This window comes from Solanum verrucosum, unplaced genomic scaffold (assembly GCF_900185275.1).
Source record: "Solanum verrucosum unplaced genomic scaffold, falcon-dt-bn FXZP01000228.1, whole genome shotgun sequence".
NCBI lineage: Eukaryota > Viridiplantae > Streptophyta > Magnoliopsida > Solanales > Solanaceae > Solanum > Solanum verrucosum.
Genome location: NW_026020210.1, coordinates 2,463,229 through 2,482,801, shown reverse-complemented (window position 1 = coordinate 2,482,801; position 19,573 = coordinate 2,463,229). Strand labels below are relative to the sequence as shown.

The following is a 19,573-nucleotide window of genomic DNA, read 5'->3' as shown; positions in this document are numbered from 1 at the left end:
AAAATTCAAAAAGTAAAATAATGCGTAAAATATTTTATTTTACCATTTTGGCCAAAAGATTTTTTCCTATTTTAATTACCCCAAATCCAATAGCACATTGTTTTCCAATTAATAATGTGGGATTCCAGATTGTTTGATTAAAAATAAAAAATTAAAATTTTGGAATCCTCATTGTAATTTTTTTTTTAATTTTCTAGAAACAAATTCAGATTTTACGCTATGCTTTGATCAAGTTAAACACTTTTCTTCTTACTGGCGAAACTAAGGCTCCGTATCTCCTTCCTTATTCATATCTTCAGTGTTATTTTTCCTTTAATTTTGACCAATCTCGCCCCTGTTATAGATCAGATTTTGCTCCTTTATGGTGTATTTTTTAGGTAATTTTGACACACATCAAAGATTGTATTTTGGTGTGTTTCTGAGTTTGTTATATTCTTCAGATTAAAGAATACCTTGGTGGGTTTAGAGGGAATTTAAAAAATAGACCTTTTATTGTTGAATAACCTGAATTTTGATTTAGATTACAGAGTAATTTGGTGGCTTTTGTGGGAGTTGGAGAAATTGATTTACTTTTTGTTTTTGAGTGGAAGAACACAGCAAAAGTAATCAAAGATTGTATTTTGGTTTTGTGGGGTTTGAGGAAAATTGAAAGTTGGTTTTTGTTTGTGTGGAAGATTGATTGACCTTTGGTGTGTTTTGAAGTTAATTTTTGATTCAGATTGAAGAGTACTTTTGTGGGTTTTGAGGGTTGGGTGTTTGTTTGTGAGGAAGGGAATAGACAACAGTATATCAAAGATTGTACTTTTGGTGTGTTTTGAAGTTCAGATTGAAAAAAAAAACATACTTCTTGTGGATTTGAAGGAGTCGAAACATTGTTGGTTGTGTGTTGGTGGGGAAAGTTAAGCTACACTCATCAAAGATTGTACTTTTGGTGTGTTTTGAAGCTCAGATTTAAGAAAACGTACTTCTTGTGGATTTGAGGGAATCGAAAGGTTGTTGGTTGTGTGTTGGTGGGGAAAAGTTAAGCTAGAGTCATCAAAGATTGTACTTTTGGTGTGTTTTGAAGTTCAGATTGAAAAAAAACATACTTCTTGTGGATTTGAGGGAATCGAAACGTTGTTGGTTGTGTGTTGGTGGGGAAAAAGTTGAGCAACAGTCATGTTCTATGGTACAGTGGTGTGGGATCCGTGGCTAATTGTTGCTCAAATTGGGTGTATTCAATGCTTATACTATTTGACGTTAGGGATATTCTTGGAAATTCTTGTAGGGTCTCGTGTTTCTCGAATGAGTCTTGTCTATTTCTTTGATTACGCCACTGTTACTGCTTCAACTGTCACTGGATGGTGCGTCATTGCTTCCTTTCTTCTCAGTTCACTTGCCGGGTGAGATCTTGTTTTATTTTCCGTGTCTTCGCATATAAGTTTTTCAATTGCTTGTCAATGGCTTTGTGGTTTAGAGTTTGTAACATTTTCCCTAGTCATAATGATAAGTTGTCTTTGTTAATAAATTGTATAAATTGTGTTCGTTTATTCCCCTTTCTGTGAAGATACTAATTATATTAGCATGGTGATGAATTTTTTGCTATAAGCTTGTTCATCAAAAGAAAAAGAATTTAAAGTACAAACAGTATACAAAAATAGGAAGTCTGCACAAAAATATGGTTCCCTACAAATAGCACCTAGTCAACTTCATGGTTCACGAAGAAATTAACTACACGTAACAAAATATTGGCCCTCTTCTACTAAAAATCATTTCCCACCCCATCAAAGGCTCTCATGTGTTCGTTTACTCTCATTTTTTATTTTTTATTTTTTATTTTTAGTTATATTTACTTAGTGAAGAATTTGAGTATAAGTAACTAGAAGTGGTCATTCACTGTTGAGTGTTTGTGGTTTTGTTAAAAATCAAGCAGTGTTCCAACCTTTTTTGCTGTAAGGACCGGTAGAGGATTATTTTGCTTGTATGCTTCATTGGGCTGGTTGTTTAATTTGTTATGTTAATGAATTTCTAAATTTTCATATGTTCTCTCCTAATTGCTACAGGGAAAGTGTGAGAAAGGATATTAAAGTATTGATATCTCATTTACTAAAAACTTACCCACCTCTTCTCTTTGCTTGACATGAAGTAGAATAAAGAAGAAAAATTAAGATAATGGAAGACCTTATTGCCCAAAAACCTGCATGGCCAAACAATATTTGTAGTATATTAGTTTAGGATTAAGGTTGGACTCATAGAACTTCTAGTTTTAGAGTACTCCTAGTATGATAAAAAATCTAAATTATGAATTGTGGATTGGTGTGGGTGGTTTGGATCAGAGGAGGATACAGGATTTGGATTCTCCGAGTGCCAAGTAGATCATCGACTAAATCAACTTTAGGCTTCGAAATTGGATTGTTTGTCTTTTCAGTCTATATGACAAATCAACCAATAAAATACGAACATTAATAAGGTGACAATTTATGTATTATATATACTACAAATTCACATTCTACATTTAATTGAAATTATGAAATGAACAAAGTCAAAACTTTCAATAATATTACTAATATCATAAATATCCATCATTCATTTATAATTATCTATGGTGAATTTTCATATTCTAAAAATGATCAATGATAACATCATTAGTTACATTTGCAAAAACACTTATGCAACACATTAAACAATCATTTAAATATTGACCATTAATACTATTTTGCACTTCATTCTTTATGTGCTTCATGGATGAGAATGCTCTCTCCACACTACGCAGTTACCGTAGCAATAGGTAAAATTAGAGTCAACTTCACAAGTAAATAACCTTTGCCAAATCATGAAATCCTTGCAAGTTAGAGAACTTGGGATTACCACCTCACATATGAATAATGGAAGTATCGAGTTGGTAACTCAAATCTTGAATTTGTCAATTATCAAACTCACATTGATAACACTTTGCTAAAGTCTCGATACTACCTTTGTCAACGTTAGAGAAAGAATTGACCAGATTCAAGCTACCTATCCCAAAAGGTAAATAACTACTCACTACATCAAAACGATCATTAAGCTTTTGAAGTTGCACATCACTGACAACAAAAAAGACTTCAATGCTCAACGGGTGCGAAAAACAAACACGAGAAGACTTACACTTTGATTTTCCATGAAAATAAAACTCATTCTACTTGAGAAATCAAGATATCATGGGTATCATGGGTATCATGGGAATCACAAAATGAAGAAACATCTTCCGACAAAGATTCTCATCTAGATTGACTCATATCTTGCAATCTTTTCTTTGAATGTTAAGAAACTCAACGACATTAACAATATCTTGATTTTTTTTTTGTAAAATCTTAACTCGTTTGACATTGCCAACACTTTGAATATCAAGTGAAGCATAAAAACAAATTTGAATGTTTTAATTTTTGTCAAATATATTCTGCTTAATTTTTATCACTTGAGGTGGAACCCTCATATTCAATATTTCAAGCACATGAACAATAAATGAGAAAATAACAATAAAATTATCTAAAGTTTTGAAATGTGATCTCAAACGAGTATCACTTGGTCTTTGTAGCCCATGTTCTTGATGTAATCCTTGACCACTATGAACTTCACCGGATTTAAGTAATTGCTCTAACTTTTCAGTTTGGTGATGATAGAGTTCATCTCTACGCTTGAAAGATCTTCCAACTACATTCAATATATTATTAACATGATCAAAAAAGTCTTTAACATTCGAATGTATTTTAGCAATAACTACAAGTGTTAGTTGCAATTGATGAACAAAACAATGAATGTAATATGTTGATGGATTATTTTTTATAATCAAAGTTTTGAGACCATTTATCTCCCCCTTCATATTACTAGCTCTATCATAACATTGTCCACATATTTTGGATGGACTTAATGAGTGATCAAAAAAACAAAAAACAAATATTTGTTCAATGAGCATGCCGATGTATCAATAACATGGACAAACGATCGTTCTACTTCACCATTCTTATCAACATACTGCAAAACAAGAACCATTTTAAACACATGTAACCTCTATTAGAATTCTAACACCTGTAACCCTAATCACTCAAAGATATAATCTTCATCTCAACAATTCCAAGTCGTGAAATGGCAATTCCAAAGACATCTCACTCAAATAACAAATGACTCTTGTTTTGCGGTATATTGATAAAAATGGTGAAGTAGTAGACTGATTTATCGGTCGTATCCATATTAATAATACGTTGTCATGCTCATTGAAGAAATTTATTCTTTGCTTTTCGATCACTCACTAAGTCTATCGAAAATACGTGGACAAAATTAAGATGGAGCTAGTAATATGAATGAAGAGATAAAAGGTCTCAAAACTTTGATTATGAAAAATAGTTCATCAACGTATTACATTCATTGCTTTGCTCATCAATTTACAATTAACACTTGTAGCTATTGGTAAAAAACATTTGGATGTTGAAGACTTTTTTTATCATGTTATGAATGTTGCTGTAGAATCTTTCAAGCGTAGAGATTTACTCTATCATCACCAAGCTGAAAAGTTAAAACAATTACTTGAATTCGGTGAAGTTCATATTGGTCAACCATTACATCAAGAACGAGGGCTCCAAAAACAACGTGATACTTGTTGGGGATTGCATTTTAGATAACTTAATTGTTATTCTCTCATCTATTGAACATGAAGGTTTCACCTCAAGTGATAGAAATCAAGCGGAAAATCTGACGAAGGATTAACCATTCAAATTTGTATTTATGCTTCACTTGATGTTGGTAATGTCAAATGAGTTGAGCAAGATTTTACAAAAAATTAGATCAAGATATTGTTAGTGTTGTGAAGTTTCTTAACGCTACAAAGAAAAGATTGCATATAAGGGAAACTTGATGAGAATATTTTTTTTGAGAAAGGTAACATTACTTCTATATATCCACAGGTATACTACATCAAAGTGTAGTCCCCCTCCAAAAAGTTTTACTTACATCATTCCTAGGATCTTCTAGTTACAACCAGTCAATAATATTAAACACATTTTCAGTATCTCCTATCACTACTTGCTTACACCAAATTGATGAGAATATTTGTTGAATGAAGTTTCCTCATTTTGTGATTCACATGATATTTTGATTCCCAAGTTAGACGAGTCTTATTTACCTGAAAAGTCAAAGCATAAGTCTCCGGTTATTTGTTATTCACACCACTTGTGTGTTGAAGCCTTTTTTGTTGTCATTGATGTGCAACTTCAAAAGCTTAATGATCGTTTTGATGTTGTGAGTATTGATTTGCTTCTTGCAATGGGTAGCTTGAATCTGGTCAATTCTTTCTCTAACTTTGACAAAGATAGAATCAAAACTTTAGCAAAGTGTTATCCATGTGAATTGGATAATGGCAGATTCGAGATTTGAGTTACCAACTCGATACTTTCATTATTCATATGTGAGGTGGTAATCCAAGTTCTCCAATTTGCAAGGAATTAGTGATTTGGTTAACACATATCTTCTGAGGTTGACTCTGATTTTACATGTTGCTACGACAACTGTGGAGAGAACATTCTCATCCATGAAAAATGTAGTGGGGAATAGCATTGGTGATCAATATTTAAATGATTATTTAGTGTGTTACATAAATCGGTGATGTATTTGCAAATGTAAGTAATGATGTCATCATTGACCGTTTTCATATGAAAACTTGTCGAGGACAATGGTAAATGAACGATGGATATTTATGAAATTAGTAATATTATTGAAAGTTTTTAACTTTGTTCACTGATTTCAGATGAATGTGGGGTGTGAATTTGTTGTATACATAAATTGATCTTATTACTATTCATATTTTTATTGATTGATTTTTCATATAGACCGAAAAGATGACTAATTCGATCCGAAACCTAAAGTTGATTTGATCGATGAGTCTACTTGGCACTCGGAGACTCCAAATCCTAGATCCATCTCTGGTTCTATTTGCCAAATATAAATTGGTGGAAACAGGGAAGAGAGAGCTTGTAATGTAAGAAAAGACAACAAATGCAATACCAGATAAGGCCAAAAAAATTCGTGAAGAATGAATTATATTTCTTTTACCTTTCCTCCCTAGTTGTGAACTCTTTTCCTTTCTGGAATAAGGTAAATACTCCAAAGTTACGTAATTATGTGACCTTTCTATTGTTTTCCACTGCACATGCTGTTCTCAGTTGAGAAAAATACTGACCTGTGAAAAGCTTCCAAATTTCCAGAGAATTTGATTGACCTGCATAATTGAATTTCCAATGTCTTATTCCCCAACACAGAGCTGGCATTTTACTCTATTTGATTGAGAGGGCAAAGAAGTGCCTAGATTTTTCTGCAACACTCTACATCATCCATCTTTTTATATGCATTGTCTATGGTGGTTGGCCTTCCTCATTAACATGGTGGATTGTGAATGTTACTGGGCTTGCTGTGATGGCATTGTTAGGTGAATATTTGTGTATAAAACGTGAATTACGAGAAATTCCCATTACAAGATACCGATCAAGTAAGCTCCTTTATTATTCTGCTATGGCTCTTTCTATCTTGTTGGCGTATGTATCCTCACTTTAGTTGGGTGTTTTTCAGCTATTCTAATGATTTTTCCTTGGGATTTATGATTATTGCATCTTCTTAATTATGATGTGAATTGACATTCTGTAGATGTTCTCTGTCCATTCTTGTCTGTAGCTATCTTTTTTTTTTAATCTATATATTTGATTTTGCATCTATGTATTGAACCTTACTTTACCTCACTTGTGGGATTTCACTGGGTATGTTGTTGTTGTTGTATATTGAACCATACTGGTAGTTTTCTAAAATTTCTCTTTTCTATGGTGCTTTGGCAACAGTTTGTCATAGCTATGAATGGTGGCATGTATGAACCTTGGGAACTTTAACTCGAGTTTTTTTTACTTATAAAAAATGTTTTGGAATTTATATATATTGGATACAAATTAGTACTTATATGTGCTGTGTTAAATGTAATGAACAAAATTTAGAGCAGTAGTTGCAGTTGAAAATTTGTGATTATTACCACAAACATGACAAAAGTGGAAGTCAGGGAGAGGGAGTCAGAATCTGAGAAACTGATGGACGTTAATGGGATAAAAGTGCAGAATATTGTTAGAGACCTCGAGGTTGACTTTTCCTTGAACACCATGTCTCTTTCCTACATGAAGTAAAGTGTCTTTCTTCCACTTGCTGGTCCTTATTAACTGAGAGGTTTGTCATTGTCAGCGTCATGGAGATTAAGTTCCAATGGATAAAGAGGGATCCGTAGATACTATGTCACCGTGGGAGAGTTTAAAATGAGTAATGCTAACCATTCCATTATTTACACAAACTCTTTGATGACTTATTGGCTGCTTGCTTGAGAAGTAAGTTTCACAAAGATGGAGCAGATGTTTTGGCAGTAACTCATGGAGTAATAAATTGTAGAGTATGTTCAAATTGTACCAGTTGTTTGGGATTTGTTTTGATTGTGTCCTTGGTATTACAAAAAAGTCTAAATTTCACTGTGTCAGACCTTCATATGAACTGGGGGAAAAGCTATATCTACCCAATTAATGAAGTAGTACAAATTGAGAAGCTGGCCAAAACATTTGGGGGGGAGTAGAGGAGCTACCCTCCATCTACTTGGGCATGCCATTAGGTGCAAAAAGTAAGTCAATGAGCATTTGGAGTGGCGTGATAGAGAAGTGCGAGAGAAAATTAGCAAACTGGAAAAGCCAATGCTTATCTAGGGGGGGGGGGGGGGGGGGGGGGACTTACTATGATCAACAGTGTGCTGGATGCCTTACCAACACACATGATGTCTGTTTTCCAAGCACCAGCTGGTGTAATCAATAGATAGAGGTACTCAGAAAAACCTTCTTTTGGCAAGGAAATGAAGATAAGAGAAAGTATCATCTTGTCAAATAGGAAGAAATGAACATAAGCAAGAAGATTGGGGGTGCGGGCATCAGAAACATGAAGTTTCAGAACCAAAGCCTTATGATGAAGTGGTTATGGAAGTTTTCATCTGCTGAGAACTCATTGTGGAAGGAGGTGATTGCTGCAAAATATGGAATGAGGGATAAGTGGATGACAACAGAGGTGGCCTCTCCATATGGGTCTAGTGTATGGAGATCTATCAGGGATCTATGGGATTTGGTGCTAGAAAGATCACACTGTAAGTTGGGAAATGGCAGAAAGGTGGTTTTCTGGATGGACAAATAGTGTGGACAGGTTCCACTAAGCCAAAGGTTTCCTGACCTCTACAACCTATGTCAAATGCAGCAAGAAACTGTAGCAAAATTATGGAATGATCAAGGGTGGAATTTGCACTTCAGGAGAAACTTAAATGATTGGGAGATGTGTAGATTAGCAGAGCTTTTTTTCACCCTAGCACAATTTAGTAACTTGTCTGTTGAAGAGGATTCACTGGTATGGAATGTGGGAAGCAAAGGGTGGTTCACTGTTAACTCAGCATATGAAGATCTCAACACAGTTGGCATTGAGGAAGTAGAATGGCCTTGGAAGAGGATATGGAAAACTAAGATACCCTATAAAGTAAACTGTTTTACTTGGTTGTTAGCTAAGGAGACAGTTTTGACACATGAGAACTTGAACAAAAGAGGTTTTCACCTGTGTTCCAGGTGTTTTTTGTGTGAAGAGCAAGGAGAGACAGTCAACCATCTCTTCTTACACCACAAGTGGACAGGCCAGTTGTGGCAAATGTTCACCAATATGAGAGATTAAATGGGTGAAACCAGAAAGGATCAAAGAGGTTTTGAAGTGCTGGAATAGAGATGGAAATGCAGGAAGAAAGGAGGAGAGATGGAAGATTGTCCCATCATGTATATGGTGGACAGTATGGCTAGAGAGGAACTAGAGATGTTTTGAAGGAAAGCAGAGCAACATACAAAGACTTAAAGCTTAATTGTTTAGCTCTGTATTATTTTTGGTGTAAACAAGTAGTCTCAGATAGCTCAGAAGTAATCAGCACAACTATAGACTGGCTGTAACTTGGTAGTTATAGGATCCTATGTAATTACAACACTTTTCGAGGGGAACTACACTTTTGAGGTAGTATACCTACGGATAAATATAGACTAACTGTTACTTTTCTCAAAAAAAAAAAGAGTCTAAATTTCATCCTTCACAAATGTCATTCCTAGTATTTGGAAAAATGTCTTGCATACCATTAGCTGTATGCTCCTACCTATATTCCCAAAGGTGCATCTTTTGAGTGTTTTAACCGATCCACTTCCTTGTTGTATCAATGCAGAAAGGGAGACATTTTAGGAAAACTTGTCAGTCTTTCTGTAATTTGGTTAAACTTCTTTTTCTGTGAGGTAACTGTGTCAAAGCAACTCAACCTCCCCCCTCAGTGCCTAATATATCTTCATAACCCCCTCTTTAGAAGCTTAAGGTGGATTCTTCGTAGAACTCGAGATCAAGTACTATCTAATTTAAGTCAGAAGAGGACTTTGCCCATAGTTATCCTGAGGATCCATATTTTCTTAGCAAAAGAATGACGAGCTTGAACCAAAGAAGGAATTGAGGATTTAGTTTACTGGAAGCCATGTTTATTACTAAATACCTACCACCCCCAACCCCAAAAAAGAAAAGAAAGAAAGAGTCAACTAGATTTTAAGAGAAAACAGAGTTTTTTTAAAAATGACCTTTTTGTCGTGCTTGAATCACGTGGTCGGAAAATATTACTAATGCAGATAAACGTATACTTATCTTAAATTGTAGGAATGGAAGACACTAGGAATACATGCGACAAAATTGAAACCAATCCAGTGTTGTGGAAATTAAATAAAGATGGATCCTTTTCCTTATGCTTTGGCACTCACCTTTACTTCTGTGGTTTTACTTTCCCCCTTTTTCCTTTCCTTTTCTTTGAATATCGTCTAGTATTTTAGTTGGACACTTTGTTCTAGTCGGTGTTGGTAACACTTCGCCCCATGAGTATGAAAACTTAAATCCTTTTAAGAGGCTTGGAGACTCATCACATAATGACTAATGAAATATAATGGCATGCATATTATTCAAAGTACACGTTACATATTATACATAAATTCTATATAGCTGTGTATTTCTGCTAGTTCAACTAATTTGAAATTCATCTTATGTAGGTGTTTGACTAAGTAGATGTTCAACAGCAAACAACATTTTTCTTTTAGTCATGCAGCCGGTGGCTTCTTTAACTCATTTACTATTTGAGAAGATTTGAAGCGTCTCTATGCAATTTATCTCATGCTTGTGGCAATGACATACTGGGGACTGCTAGGAAATTGCCAAATTCACAGAGGAAGACACGCTAAGCACCTGAGTTACTAGGTGATTTCTTTGCAATCCGAAGAAACTTAGAAAGAAAGTATAGCAACTTTAATTGGATGTTCGTTGTTAACAAGCTACTTGTACATTAAGTTATTCACTCAGGATTGATCATTTGTCAAGTTGCAACGTTTTGCAGCCAATATTCTGTCAGATAGTTAGAACTTAGAAGTTCTTTGGTCCTACTTGTTCCTACTGGGTTGTCTTTCCTTGTGTTTGAACCAGGATAATACGAATGGTTGAAGAATTTGTTCGAGTTACTAATATATCAGAAATTCAGAATAATTTTCCAGGTCCTGAATAGGAGAAAAAGCTAGTCAAGCTGCTAAATGTAAATTTTATGAAGTATTATTTAGAACATGTGGAACGGAAAGCGTTTTTTTTTTAATGTTTCAAAGTGCAGAAAGAGATGGTACAGCAAAAACATTTCATCTTCCTTGATAATGAATGAAGAGAAAAAGTTGGAGGTACTTGTTCAAATCAAGTTTAGTACCTCTTTTTTCCCTTTTCCTCAGGAGTCTGTTTATCTTCTTTGGTGATGTATGGTAATAATGACACAAAGTATATTGTGCTGTTTTATAACAATGGAACGCCAACTATTTGACGTTTACTAGCATATAAATTTGACATAGAATGGGAAATGTGGTTAGTAAAGATTCATATAGTTGACTCTAAACTTGTTTGGGATTGAGACTTGTTTATATTGTTCGAGATTGAGAGAAAAACAAAGAAATCACTTGACCATGATGATGAAACACTATAATTTGAGTCGATGAACTACTCTCCAACGTTACAATTTTCAAAAATTTCAGAAAGACTTGTTGGGAATCGCTGATTGAGTCGATTCAACCAAGAAAGACATGGGACTTCTGAATGTTGCTTGGACTGAGTTAAGTAAAGACTGGCTAGTTACATAGTTAAGTAGGGTAATACCCAAGGACTACAGTGAATTGAAACTCATACACTTGACTCAAATTTGAACTAAACTCTTACATAAAAAAACTTCAACTAAGGATCTGATATTGTTAACTTTCCAACTTGAGTTGGAGTAGTATCATCACCTGCCATTTCAACTTTATCTTATATTGGCAATTCAGTTTCAGTCTTCCACAAAGATGAGATATCAGCCACAGCTTCAGAAACTGTCAGATATATTCCATTTAGTCCAAAGCCCTCAAGAGCATTAGATTCATGTAACTTTTCCATAACATTCCCACCTGGATTTGCCAGCACAAGCTGAACACAACAACAAATTTTGTAAGAATTTTTTTGACTAATGGAGGAAACAAAAGAGCCATCTTTTATATGGCTGATGTACTTACCTTAAGAGATCGTTTATCCAGCGTCTTTCTTAGTTCACATATTGTGTCAATGCCACTTGAGTCTATGGACGACACAGCTGGTAAACAAAGATGGTGTTTTGTCACTCAACATGTTAGATACAGAATATCAGCAAATTTCTCTTCTTTTTTTCTCTTCAACTGACCTGTCATGTCGATAATTACACATTTGATTGCAGTTTCTTGGTTGGCTTCTATCCTCTCTTCCTCTTCGCGTATCCATCTCAATATCCTGTAGTTAACAAAATGGAATTCCAAGTAAATGAAACTGTGAAATAAATACAGAATGTGCAGCCTATGTTAGTAACTAACCTTTCTTGTAAGTAGGTAGAATTTGCAAAGTAGATAGGAGCTTCTATAGCTAGGATCAGGAAAGAAGGAATTCTAACAGCTGTTCTATATCTGTTCATGTTTTGATATACTTGAGTTCCAGGAATATTGCCCAAGACACCAGTATTTGGCCTTGTAACATGCAACAAGATCTTAAAAACCGAAACTCCAACCTAAAATTTCATGACCAAAAACCAGAAAATATTAGTTAGGTAAGATCAGAAGGACCTAAAATCTGAAACTTTCGAGGGGATGCTTACTGCAATGGCTAGGCCGAGAGGTACTGAGATGAAAAGAACACCAAAAAACGAACACAAGCAAGCTAAGAAATCGAGCTTGTCAACTTTCCATAACCGTAATGCAGCCTGATAATCGATTAGGCCAATTACTGCTGTTATAATGATTGCTGCCAAGATGACAATGGGAGTGTAATAGAACAGTGGCATTAGAAACAGCAGGGTGATTAACACAGCTGTTGCCATTATTATGTTTGAAACAACCGTTTGTGCCCCAGCGTTGTAATTTACTGCTGATCGAGAAAATGATCCTGTAAAAGTAAAACTTATCTAGGTAAAAAAGGAGAGAAAGTCTTACTTATACATATAATAGCTAAAACCACAGGCCAATAACGCCAAGGGCAGAGATCCCTTGGCGTAAGTTTTTTTTTTTTAATGCCCTTATTTAAATTTCTGGCTCCGTCACTGAATGAGGTTGGTACCTGTTGTAACATAGCAAGAAGAACAGGATCCAGCCATGTTCATTAGTCCAATAGCCATCATTTCTTTGTTTCCATCAACTTGGTAATTCTTCAAAGCAGCAAATGTCCTTCCTACTGCAATCCCTTCCTGTAAGTCCATGAAAACGTTGATCAGGAACCACTTCTTTACAATTTCTATGATCAATCACTTGTAATGGATAAAAACGACTTACTGTGAGTGCTAAGATCCCAGATACAATGCCAGTTTTGATGGCAAGAGGCAGATAAGGACCACTCAGATATAACATGTTCATCGAGGGTGGATTTAGACCCTTTGGTAAGTGTCCAATCTGCAATAACTCAAAGTTATTTCCAGTTTTATTCTGCTTAAAACTTACGTATCAACGTAAAGTTGATGCATATTACTTACAGTTTGAATCCCATGAGCTTTCGACTTAAGACAGGCAACTACAAGAGTTGATAGAACAACTGAGGCCAACGGAGATGCTGCTGAAAGCCAGAAAAATTTCGGATTCCTGGTGCTCTGATACCACCAAAGAAGATTCAACAACGTCAAAATTCAGAATATTAGTATGTTTTCTTTTTCTGTACATAAACCAAACAAATACATACGATTTGCCTTGTTGTTAGCAGGAACGCGAGGAAACACATGCCCATAACAATGGTTTGCCAAGACCACTGCAGACAGATATAGAAGATTAAAATTTCAATTTGTTGAGTAAACAAAGATTGTTGCTTTTTCGACAATCTTATTAACTCAGATTTAAGCTTCTTCTTACTTCGTCTTTGTGCTGGAAAACAGAAGACAATACAGGAACTATTTGCATCTTGCTTGTGAAATGGACCATTCCTAGCAACCCTTTCAGTTGTTGCAATGAAACTATGACTGCTGCACCAGCCATGAACCCGACTAACGTTGCCTTTGACAGAAAATCGATGATAAATCCCAACCTACAAACGTTTAAACTAACTGAGTTCTAAAATAATTCATAAACACAAAGTTCTAAAATTAATTTTTCAGAATCCTTATTAGTTTACTTAAGTTAGAATGATTTGGACTTGCATACAGTGGAAACGATATATTAAGGATTCATATAACTGACTCACAACTTGTTTAGAATTAAGACAATTCAACTCAATATCACCATAGCTATATGGCTAAAGACGGAGATTAACTCATTAACCCGTGTATCGCCCTACAAAGGTAGAGGTAAAGTCTGCGTACATCTTATCCTTCCCAAATCCACTTGTGAGATTACACTGGATATATTATTGTTCGTTAACCTCAGAATCTTTGTTATTGCATAGTGCATAAAATTCCACTCCCTTTCTTTTTTGTTGCTTTCATTAGTGCAATGTATCTAAATGATTCTTCTTTCTAAAACTTGTTTCCACTTAGTCATTAGAATTATTCTCCCTTTTTCTAAGCCAATTAGAAAGTCAAAATTAACAACTTTTTTTTGCGTTTTTCAAGTGGACGAAAAGGATTTAGGTTATATACACTAACGATTACCTGAAGAATCCGAGTGAAGCCTGAAAGACTCCAGCAAAAAGTGTAGCTGTAAAAGCCAATTGAAGGTAAAGAATTGGTTGTTCAGTGTAAGAAACAACTTCACTTAGCATTGTGCCCATCACAAGTGATGCAATTGAAACTGGACCAACTGCTAAGTGTCTTGAACTTCCCAAAACTGAATAAATCAATGGTGGCACAAAGCTTGAATCTGCATTATTAGATTGAACATAACATTATTACAGTGACGGAAGCAGAATTTTTACTGAGAAAATTGTATGAATTATGTATTTATAGTGATGGTCTGTACAAAACTATTGTGACATAATAAGTAGGTGCAATAATGTTTTGTATCCATTCATATTAAATATCTTGCATGTCTCTGCCTTCAATTAATAGAACAAGTGTTGAATCCACTTTTAAAAAAAATCATAAACTTAACATATCTCATTTCTTTTATAAATTTGTTTTTAGTTTATATCCTTCTTTATAGAAGATCTAAAGGCAAAAAATAATCAAATTATAAAGGGCTAATTTCACCATCTCCCAAACACTAATAAAAAATCACAATTTTCCCACCGGAAAATGTTTAGGGGCTTTTTACTAGATATTTTGACTGAATCGGTGAAAAAAAAGAAAAGAAAAAAAGAATAATGTTTTCATACGAAAAAATGTGAAAATTTCTCACTATATCTGTGAGAATCTGTTCTATAGCATAAATTTCTTAGTGATTCGTGATTGAAAAAACTTTGTTTTAGTAGTGAAACTAATTAAAAGTTGATATCAAATGTTGTTATACTCTGTCTCATTTCATTCCAATACAACTAAAAACCCATTATCATGGTTAAAAAATGTTCAACTAAATTCTAAAATCATTCAAATTCTATAAAGTAAAAATCAAATATATATGCTAAACAAAATTAAGAATTGTAGGGAACTTACATAATCCAACAATAGGTGGCAAATTAGCAAGTTTAGCATAGCTAATTCCTTGTGGTATAGCAAGACTAGCAATGGTAAGTCCAGATATGATATCAGGCCTTAATAACTTGAGATTATACTGAGGGCCCCACTCAAAAACAGGAAAAAAAAATTGAAGTCCCAAATACAACTTCATCAAACATGTTTGATTCTTGAACTTATGAAGTGGATCATCTGGGAAAAACACTTCTAACAACCTTTGTCTTAGTTTTTCAAGTGTTGTTTTGTGTGGTGGCAAACAAACTCTATGCACTTCAAGTGGTGGTACATCATGATTTGATATTGGTAATTCAAAACCCTCTTCACTGCATGCATGTGTTGATAAATCTTCAACTCTATTTGAACTTAGTACCATATTATAATAAGAGGCCTTCGATATCAATCAATCGAGTTCAGACTCACAAATGAATAGAAAGCGAACCGAAGATTTTTAAGACTAAGTTGGGAGAGTGGTAGAGAGGTAGTTGTTTGGTGGTAAATGGAGAAGGACACTTACCATCCTTTTATAGGGACAACATTAACTATCACAATCCCCAAGGAAAATAAAAAATAAAAATAAGAAAGGTGGTGCTATGGCAACATTCAGAGGACAAGATTATTTTGGTTTTTGTTTTCTAATGTTACAAAAAGGAAAAAAAAGTCTATGCAGTATTTGTTGGACGTTTGAACAAAGTTTTATATTGATAGCTAAAAAAAGAAAACGAAATTTACTATTGAATATTCTTAAGTATTTTCCTCAATGCCTTCTGAGTCGAGGCTCAATGAGGGGTTTACCCCCACAGAGTGCTCATTCGATTGGTAGAAGTTGTGTCAAACGGTAGAAGTTGTGACAGAGATGATAGCGGTTGCAGATTATTTGAGATTCCAAAAAAAAACTTTATTTCATCATTTTAATACAAATAATGAAATAAATAATTTTGAAACTAACTGATATTCTTAGCTAGCGCTTGGCCATAGATTTTCAAATATTTTTGGCAAATATTATTTGGTTAAAATTTGGGTGAAATTTCACCATGTGTTTGGCCATAGTATTTGGGAAACATATTTTACTTTATTAGAAAATATGATTTACACCCATAAGTTTTAAAAACTATCAAAACTAACCATAGATTTGTATTATAAGTCAATTGGATCTTCGTTGCAACAAATAATAAGTAGTGTCCATGACACTAGAGCACTATGATACTTCAAAGTGAGTGCAACAAGAATCATTCCATATATTGTGAAGTAGACAAAACACATGACTTTGTTACCCTGAGTCGATTGTTCATTATTTTCATTAATAACCATATCATCACTTTCATATTCACTGAATATTTCATCACTACTTTGGTGTTTATATAAAATATTATGTATTACAGTGCAAACAACTACTATAGAGGGTGTTTATGTAAAAGATAAAAATTTGGTGTAGAATTTAAATTTTTAGAAGATCCCAAATACTAGTTTTTTCTAGTATTTGAGAATTTGGATTATTTGCTAAAAATATTTGCCAAATAATGACAGATTGTATGGACAAACACTATTTATCAAATTTCCTCCCAAATTTTACTTGAGAAATCTATGGCTAAACGAATTCTTAACCAAATATAGAATAAAATAATCTTACACTTTATTCCGAGATTATTGTCCCCTATCCCTTATATCAAAAGAACCCTTAATGATGTGAAGTATTTTTTGGAGAAAACATACATGGCTAGCCTGACAACAATAATGGTTGTGCTGTAACAACATTCAGAGGACAAGATTTTTTTGGTTTTTGTTTTCTGATGTTACAAAAAAAACCCTAAAATTTGATGCTAAAAAAAAGAATTACGATTTAAAATGTATGAGTTCTATTTGGATTATAATTTTTAATCCCATCAAAAGAGAATAAAAGAGTCCTACATATTATCTTAAAATTATAACCCATATCCCATAAAATAAATGCAAAAATTATTATCGTTTAATTGATGGGACAAGAATTATATAATTTATAGACCAAATGCGGGAATTTATTTTAACCAAATCGGTGTATGTGGCATAAATTGAAAAATAGTAAAATAAAAAAAGATCAATATTGGAATTGACATTTATATTTAGAAAAAAGATGGAATATTTATTTGGTGTCCAGGGCATGACCAATAAATATTTTAATCTGTCGTTGTGCTAACTTTTCTATTATGTATATAATCATTTTTTTAAAAAAAATATTTTTTATTTCTTTTTTCTTCTTAATATACGTAATGTTTTCCCTCAACATTTTTTTAAACATTATTAATTATGTGAAGAATTTTAAATTATAGATATTAATAAAGCACTAAATTTAAGTCATATTATAAGTTAAACACTTATCTCAAGCCTAAGTTCCCAAAATGATGGTAGGATAGTAAGCGTTTGATTGATGGAATAAGGATAATAATTTTAGAATAAAATGTGAAATTATTTGGTTATGGATATCAATTAGTCTCAGAGTTGTTAATTTATTCCACTATTTGTACTAAAATAGTCTGATTATTTAGTCTCATAAAATATCCAGATCCATAAGATATTCTTATTTATCACATTCCACCAACCAAACGATCGACCGATCTCTTCTACTTAATTATCTATCATCAAAATAGGTTTAAAATAATTAAAAATTTAAAATTCAAAATGTGGAAAAATGGTTGAATTAATGAGTTATGGTGAGAGTTCCATACTCTTTTTTTCTTTTCATTTTTCTACCTCTTAGGAAAGATGAACTTTTATATCATTTGAATCCAAATAAATTATTAAGAGTAAAAAGATATGTTAATTCTAAATAATTTTCAAATAAAAAGATAATCATTCATTTTACAATAGACTAAAAAAGTCTTTTAAAAATAGGATAGTGGGAGTACTATATATTAGTTGAGTGAGAATATAAAGAGAATATTCTATTTATAGTGAAAAGTGCACCAAGACATATTTGTTTGACTAATTAATTAATTAACGGGTATGGATTAATTAACAGTAATGTTGAAATTTCTATTCCACCAACTTTAAAACATGTTCAATATTAGTGCTATTGTAAAATTAAAGTTTGCCATGTTCGATCACGAGCTTACTCTAACACAATTTTTTTTTATGTTTAGACCTAATTAAAATATGAACCGAAAATTTTAGGTCTGGCTCTAACTCGTATATGTAGGAGAGGACTCTTATAATCACACATAAAAATAATTATATACTATCATACACTTTTTATTTCTTTAAAGATTCCTAACGCAGCATGTGCTAAAATTCGCGGCCTAACTACCAACTAAAATTAAAAATGAAATAGAATTCAAAAATAAGTTGAGAAAAAGAACAGCACTATAAATGATGGCACTCCCAATAACAATCTATACATGTAGTCCAAGTCAAATAAGGAGAATGAACCTTTATATTGTTAGCTGGTCTTTTCGTATGATCAATTATTTTAATTGTTGAATTAAAATTAATTGTAATTATTATGTTTATATTCTATATTTTATGTTCTCTTTTTGTCGAGTCAAATTGACCAAATAACACATGCTATTAATTATCAAAATATTTGAATTAAATACATGTATATTAAAAGAGAAAGAAATATTGAACTAGAACACCACATTCATTATGAGGAATCTCAGAAAATCGCTTTAATTAAAAAAAAAAAAAAAAAAAAAAAAAAAACAGGATTAGTTGAACTTGATCATGAGAGCTAAACTCGAGTAAAGAAGCCTGGATAGTCATACAACTTTTGAAATTGTAATTTCACTTTTTCTTTCTATAATACTTTACGAATGTGAGAATCAGGACCGTCTCAAGAAATTTGGGGATTAAAGTTAAATTTTGTAAACAAGTCTTACTTTTTTAGTTGTAGTTGTCATATGTAAATTGAATAACTATAACATACTTAATGTAATCTTCTACAACTGAAATCCCGAAAAGATAAGATTCTTTTTTAATTAAAGAACTTGAGAAGGTAGGATAAACACACATGACACACCTTATGAAAAATGTAAACAATAAAAATTTCAAATGAAAAAATATAATATAAAGTTAGAATAATAAAATCAGGCTAAAAAAATTTAAAAAATTTATATAATGATATTGAAATAGTTATGTTGAATTTGATATAATAATATTAAAATAGTATTGATTTGTTCTGGTGCTTGAAACTTAAAGAATATACCAAAAAAAATTATCTTTCCATAAACGCACAACAATAGATTTCTATAATGCAAAAGGTTTGTCCGTTTGGTGAGTTTTAGAATATTTAATAATGAGAGAATAAAAATAGAAAAGAAAATAAAAAAGATAAATGTAAAAATAGCAATGTGGGTTCATGATAATCGTCAAGATATATATAAGTCAAAAAATAGATGATCACATAAGAAAAGATGCTACAATTAACTA

General features: G+C 32.9%; 2 protein-coding genes across 2 annotated transcripts; one reads left to right on the top strand and one right to left on the bottom strand.

The window, feature by feature from the left end:
• The first annotated feature begins 1,124 nt into the window (after positions 1–1,124).
• On the top strand, positions 1,125–10,284 carry LOC125830448 (uncharacterized). Its single transcript, XM_049509645.1, has 3 exons — positions 1,125–1,382; positions 6,267–6,493; positions 10,113–10,284. Exons 1-3 carry the CDS (start codon positions 1,159–1,161, stop codon positions 10,118–10,120), a joined length of 459 nt encoding a protein of 152 aa, XP_049365602.1. The 5' UTR covers positions 1,125–1,158; the 3' UTR covers positions 10,121–10,284.
• A 777-nt stretch (positions 10,285–11,061) lies between these two features.
• LOC125830394 (probable sulfate transporter 3.4) lies at positions 11,062–15,591 on the bottom strand. Its single transcript, XM_049509586.1, has 12 exons — positions 15,155–15,591; positions 14,216–14,423; positions 13,482–13,653; positions 13,315–13,380; positions 13,112–13,225; positions 12,915–13,031; positions 12,703–12,829; positions 12,245–12,531; positions 11,967–12,157; positions 11,801–11,886; positions 11,637–11,713; positions 11,062–11,550 (listed from the first exon to the last, which is right to left on the bottom strand). Exons 1-12 carry the CDS (start codon positions 15,546–15,548, stop codon positions 11,395–11,397), a joined length of 1,995 nt encoding a protein of 664 aa, XP_049365543.1. The 5' UTR covers positions 15,549–15,591; the 3' UTR covers positions 11,062–11,394.
• Between the last annotated feature and the right edge of the window lie 3,982 nt (positions 15,592–19,573).